This window comes from Coptis chinensis, chromosome 7, assembly GCF_015680905.1.
Source record: "Coptis chinensis isolate HL-2020 chromosome 7, ASM1568090v1, whole genome shotgun sequence".
Classification (NCBI taxonomy): domain Eukaryota; kingdom Viridiplantae; phylum Streptophyta; class Magnoliopsida; order Ranunculales; family Ranunculaceae; genus Coptis; species Coptis chinensis.
Genome location: NC_141462.1, coordinates 12,553,727 through 12,560,660, shown reverse-complemented (window position 1 = coordinate 12,560,660; position 6,934 = coordinate 12,553,727). Strand labels below are relative to the sequence as shown.

Sequence of the window (6,934 nt, the reverse complement as noted above, 5' to 3'; positions counted from 1 at the left end):
CACATAAGATCCTGTAATATGGATAGAAAAAACATAAAAACGTATATAACTAAATATATTGATAGATCGTAAAAGACGACAATACGTTTAACTATTGTTTATGTTTACAACAAAAAATATAAACATTTTGCTTAGTGTATACAAATACTGAAAAAGATTATCCATACTACTCTCAATCTTGCACCAAAAAACTGAGTAATCCAAAAAGCTCTCATAAACTAGATATTTAGACCCTGCATAGATGAATACAACAAAAATGCATGCACGGATCCACAATGAGAGAATAAATCATTATAAACAAGTATGAAATCTCATGAAGGTGGTAAATAGAAATGCAATTTGCATACATTCAAACCTTTTTATTTTTAGACACATTCAACATTGTTATGCGGATTATTTCATTTATATAGTTAGATTTAGATGTCAAATAAACTACCTTTCAACTTATTTAGGTTGACTTGTTAAAGTACATATTCTAAAAATGCATTATCTCTCACTATGTTAAGTTGATAAAAAATATATCTAACAAACCACCGAATCACCAAAATATAGAATAAAATATTTGAGAGAAACAAATGATACCTAAATCTTTTGAAGACATTCATGTTTTGTGAATGTTTTGTGACGATTGATGTAAAAAAGTTTAAAATCTCCCGCCACATACTAATATTAATTTAATTTCTTTCTAAGAAAGCATACACATTGTCATCCCTGCTGCAATCAAATACACATTAATGTAAGTATTTCCTACTATGGTTCATGAGCCCTTTGTGTGCGAGCTTGAATAGCTTGTAGTACATCTTCATCAACAATTACGACGGCTCAAATTGAAATTAAAAATATTATTGAATTTTATATGTAGGAAAAGTAAAGGGTGATGATATCCACACTCACCATATTACTTACAAATAAACCCATTTATGCACTAAACCCACCATCCAAAGAATTTGCACCCACTTTATCAATAAACCCACCATATTTTTTTTTATAAAAAGAGTGCTATTCTAAAAAATCAGCTCATAAGTCTTCTAAACTAACAATTATAAAACCCCAAATGAAAACTAAGAAAAACAAATTGAAGATATTCTTTCTCCAATTTTGTTAAATTAAGTAAGGTAATAGTTGCTTCACTTTTCATTATCTAGAATAGTTGGAGTGGTGTTCCATCATTTGCTTCCACTTTTTATTCCTATAGAAAATATAGAAAAGGGAAGGGGTTTAATTCTTCAACAACAAGAAGAACCCATATATTGTTTGGTTGATATATAGAACATAACTACTAATCTTAATGAAAATCACCAAAGAAGACCATTGTTTGCTCAACAACTTCCAAGAATTCAATTTATCTAACAAAATAAGAACCCGTTTACACAAAATTAACTCATTACATGATTCATTAATTATAAAATCCACATCATGATGAATATTTGTTTAGATTGAAAGTTATATCAAATTCTAATCATATTAATTGTTATTTTTGTTAGCATAAATTAAAACTTGAGTGAATGGAGGTGAGTGTGATCAACAATATACGAGGGCAATATTGTCTAAACAAAACAAGCACTTTAACTGGAAACAATCACCACCCAAAAGTAAAACCATATGTAAATTGTTTTCCTGCACATATGTAAATTTCAACTCAACTCAAGCCCAATCAAAAATTTGAGGCCTCCATCTTCCTCCAAAGTTGGCGGGTCGGGCTTGGATTGTATCCTTATTTGTCTGCTTTAAGTTGGATCCAATAAAATCCAAAAGGTAAAATCCAAAAGTCGTCAAAGAAGAAAAGAATCCAACTTGGATATAAAAAACTAAAACACAAATATATTTACCTAAAACACCCGCATCATTTTTCAAAATACCAAATTTACCTTATCCCAAATCCTGACATTACAAACAAAACACAAGGGCATATACGTAAAACCATCACTCATTCTTGTTCATAAACATTCTGTCTGCTGTACTCAGCTTCTCTCCCAATCATTAAAAACAGCTCCTTCCTCAAACTCCCAAACTCAAAATGGAGGTAAGATTTTCTTCAATGCCTAGTTTCAAACATTCTTAATAGTTTCGTTCTATAATTATGTTGTCGTTGTTTTTTTTTAATATACAGACGAGAACAGTGGAAGTAGGACATGTTTCAGATCTAGCTGGAGAAAGAGAGATTCGTGAATTTTTCTCATTCTCTGGTGAAATTGAACACGTTGAGATTCATAGGTACTTTACTTTTCTCTTCATTCCTTTTTTTTTTTTTTTTTTTAAAACTTCAATAGAGATTTGATTGGCTCTTATTGTGTGTGAATGTGTGTTTGTAGTGGTGTTGGACAACCGAAGCATGCTTTCGTTACGTTTAAAGATGCGAAAGCTCTTGAAATCGCGTTATTGTTATCGGTATTTTACTGTTCCCACCCTTTGTGTTTGTTGATTTCAATGTATGTCTATATGAAAGCCTCATTTGCTCTGGTGTGTTTGTGTGTGTTAAGGTAAACGTCTTATTGAAGGCTTTGTTGATATGATTTAGTAGAAAGGATGCTGGCATTTTCAAATTGCAAAGTTGTATCTATGTTTGTACATTCTTTTATAGGAAACAAACCACCTACTGAGTCCTTGAAACCCTCTATTGTAATTAAAATTTTTAAGCAACAACAGAGTTTTGGTAATTAGTAGGGATGTTATGCAGACTAAATTTTCCATAAACATTGATTAGAGAACAAGTATGTGGTTTATGTTCATTTTTTGGATAAACATCAAGTGTGAAAGAAGAACCTCCTTCCTGTTTACTTGTTCCACTTAGTTCTTAGTTCTGAAGATGGTTGTCTCATGTTAAATGCATTACACAGGGTCAATGTAGGTTGTGCATCTGTTGACTTTGATTCGTGGATTTCTCGTATGATTGGTAGTTTCTATGACTGTATTTGTATGTTAGAACTTAGAAGTATCAGTTTATTGGGTTTGCGCTATCTTTAATTGAAACCTGGAAACTGGATTTTCATATTTTTGGTGCCTTCTTTTGTGGAGGAGGTAGTAGTGTATGCGAATTTTACACACTTAGCCTGTTATTTTTTTGTTAAAATGATTGATATATGCCAAATAATATGTTATATGGATGCATACCCACTTGTATTTCAGTATTTCACTTATGTAGTTACGTCTAATTTACATTTTCTTCTACAACTAACATTCCCATATTATTATTATCTAATATTTAATATTATTTATTCTATTACAGTAATACTATTGGAAATTTTGTTCTTGAAAAACTAGAATCGTTAACTAAAAATTATCAATGAATAAATAACTCATATTAGAAATTATTACTTTTGGTAGCTGAGTCTCTGATCAAGTTGAATATGATCCATTTGCATTGAGCTGTTTCGGTATTGACACTTGAGGTATATGTTGTCCATGCAGGGAGCAACAATAGTAGACCAGATTGTCAGTATAAATCCTGTTCAAAATTACATTCCAAAAATTGAGGTATAGACAATTCACAAGAAGTATTTCAGTTGGCACTTTCTTTTTAGCAGTTCTTTGCATGAGTCTTATACATTTCACTGCAATTTGTGCAGGAAGTAAGGGAGGTTGACAATGCTGTTAGTGTGGCTACTGGTGAAAGTATTGGGTTAAATGTTGAGGTGCCTTTCTATATGCGTAAATTATGTCGTACTTCTCTCTAGAAATGGTGTAACAGTGGAGGTTTATAATTGGATTGGCCCATCATTGTATAGAACAAGTGAACCAATTTAATAGGCTTATAATTTTATGTTTTTTTTTTTTTTTTTTTAAGAACAGCTCTCCAACCAATGGACGGGTATATGTCAGTAAAGCTCAAGGCGCTGTCACAAACATACTCGCAAAGGGGTCAGCTATTGGACAAGATGCCCTGAACAAAGCTAAAGCGTTTGATGAGAAGCATCAGTTGACAGCCAATGCATCTGCCAAGGTCATTTCTTTTGACAGGAGGGTTGGGCTTACAGAAAAACTGACTGTTGGCATATCAGTGGTCAATGAGAAAGTGAAATCTGTTGATCAAAGATTGCAAGTCTCTGATAAAACAATGGCTGCATTAGTTGCAGCAGAAAGGAAGTTAAATGACACAGGATCGGCTGTCAAAACAAGCAGGTACTTGGTTGTATGTTATGGTGATTGGTGACATGATAATGTGATTCCTTTGTATTAGATTGGAAGCCTTATGATATATGCATGCAGGTAATTGCTCTGCACGCATGATTTGTGTAAACAAGTTTTGATTGTGGTATGTAGTGATTCTCGGTAATAGCTAAAGTCTTTGGACCCTTTTACTTAATGTACCGCTTTTACGTAACAATGTGAAATTTACATGGGAGGCGTATCCAAAATCACAAGTCATATGACTTTTTCAGTGTGCAAGGGTGGGGTATGCACTGCTTAGGTTTGATTTTTTAACATACTTTGTACTGCGTAGGTTTGCTTTTTTACATACTTTGTAGCCTTGTAGCTACTTGTACAAGAAATCATCTTGGGGCTCAGTTCAAGTCTATCACCAATCTACCTTACTGAACGATTGGTACCACAGATTTTCCTTCAATATGGAATCTTGAAATATATGATGAATTTGCCTTGTATTTGATTCTTCAGTCTTTTATTTAGAAATATATCTGTGTAAGTCAATCTCTACATCCATTGAGCTTTTGTGGGAGATTAGTAATATTATTATTATATTTAATTTTTTGGAATATATGATTCTTGATATTGCACCGTCCAAGTGATGTTGTTGATGGATTGGTGCCAATTGCACTATCAGGCGCTACTTGTATTAATAGATCTAACTCATTTTATTTTGTCATGTTACTTGTGATTCTAAACTCATTATGGATCTTAAATGTCGGACATCTTAGTTTCTGTAGCTCAAAGACAACTTGAATAGTTGAATTTACCTTGGTTTATTGAAAATAATCTATTTTATGATTGTGGCAGGTATGTAACGGCTGGAACAGCCTGGCTCAATGGTGCATTCAGCAAAGTGGCAAAGGTTGGACAAGTTGCTGGTTCAAAAACCAGAGAGAAATTTGATTTAGCCGTATCAAATTTGAGTGCAACAGTAAGTTTTGACCTTTTTATGAATAATGTGTTTCTACAGACATAAAACACGCCTTAAAAATAAACCATACAAAAACTAGGGAATATGGTAGCTTATGTTGTCTTAATGTCTTATTACACGAGCTTTTCTGAATGGTCTAATGCTTGCTGTCTTTTGGATTGTTATAGGCCTGACAAACAACAACTTGATCATATAGTGCTAATTGACTTATGGTGTCTCTATGACATTAAATTGTCTGGAAGATAGATTCGACCTTGTGCTTTTTTGTGAAAACATTTTGAGGGTGAGATGACATGTAAAGTCTTTTAATCAAGCAGTAGCGAAGTCTTCCAGGTGCAAACTACATGTTGTGGGAGCTATGCTTCTTAGTTGAATGTCAAGTCTCAACGCTAACTTTGCATAGTTATTCTTTTTGTGATTGGTCATTGGTAAAACTGTAAAAGTGTAGACATTTTATGTATGTAGTCAAAGAAAGTGAACAAGGCACATATGTTGGATGAGACAACATTACACACAAAAAAAAGACAGTACAGTTGAAACACTAACTAGTGCCCATCAAAGAATCCCGTTGGAAAACAAATCTACCAGAAGGCATATCTCTCCACTTTGAATAGTTGTTCTTAGTATTATTTACCTATCTACTGTTAGTGTTCTGTTTTTGTGGTTGACAGTTTAGTAGTCTAATGACCTTAATCTCTTGTAATTTGCTTTATTTGTTCTTTTGGATTTAACATTCATCCTCTACGTACATTTGAAATGCTTTATTCCCATATTCTAATAAAAACATTTCTTGAATGTAGGATTCACGTATCGCTGCATAAGTCTTGTTCTCCCTCAAAGCTGCTGGAGGAATCTCCTCAGATGATTCTGGTCTACAATGTATTCTTGAAGTTCGAAATTGGTGCATGGTCGGGGCCCTGGGGGTTGTTTCTGATTTTGGATTGTTGTAGGTTTGTGTGTTAGTTGATGGTTATATGGTTATACCATGTGTGGGTCCATAGGTCATTCATTATATTTTTTGTCATTGTTTTTTCGGTTTAGGTCATTGGGTATTGTATTTTGTATTTTACACATTGAAACTTTTCCATATATGGGTAATAGATATATTTGTGAAATGCCTATTGTTCATTTCAAATGAAGGAAACCATTTGGTCACTCGCATTTCTGTATTTTTGTTTCAACTCAGAAGAGTTTTTCTACAAATGATAGACTGCTGAATGCTGATGCCTTGAATTCCGTTTGAAATGAAAGGAATGGGCGAGTTTAATTCTTTCACTTGATATTCTCTCCGTAACTTGTGCTACATTATCTGGACTTTCCATCAATCTTACTGATACTGGATAATGTGTGTGGCGCATGGCATTTAGGTTTTTGACTTCAATAAGGTGCCATTTCAGTTGATTTATGCGCACAATATTGAGATGCATACATTTGACAGAAATGTGGATTTAGTTAGATATTCATGCTAGATTGCTAGTTGCTATTTTTATTGGTATTATATAGATGATCATAGGGGTTGGGAATCCAAGTTAGGTCCATGAAATAAATATATTACTCACTCCCTACAGGTTCACCAGAGAACTCAAACTTTCTTGCAATCTTGCATACACCAGTACTTAAACATGTAGACAGAACTCTGAGTGAAAAGGGTGGACTTCATGAACTTGCTACGATTCTCAGGGATGTGCAGATAGACTTCTCTTGATGACGGTCATAGATATGGTAGTTGATACATGAGGCCTGTCAGCCTGTGTATTATTTACAGCCTAGCTAGAGTGGACTATCCACAATGCGAGCCAACACACGACTTTTTTTAAAAAATTATATTGTTCTGGTTGTAGTTTTCAACGATTTATT

The 6,934-nt window shown here is 33.5% G+C and overlaps 1 protein-coding gene across 1 annotated transcript; it reads left to right on the top strand.

The window, feature by feature from the left end:
- Window positions 1–1,865: 1,865 nt before the first annotated feature.
- LOC147486071 (RNA binding (RRM/RBD/RNP motifs) family protein) lies at window positions 1,866–6,232 on the top strand. The gene is made up of 8 exons (XM_086572979.1): window positions 1,866–2,023; window positions 2,111–2,214; window positions 2,313–2,388; window positions 3,409–3,474; window positions 3,567–3,632; window positions 3,785–4,119; window positions 4,954–5,077; window positions 5,878–6,232. Exons 1-8 carry the CDS (start codon window positions 2,018–2,020, stop codon window positions 5,896–5,898), a joined length of 798 nt encoding a protein of 265 aa, XP_086429105.1. The 5' UTR covers window positions 1,866–2,017; the 3' UTR covers window positions 5,899–6,232.
- Window positions 6,233–6,934: the final 702 nt, after the last annotated feature.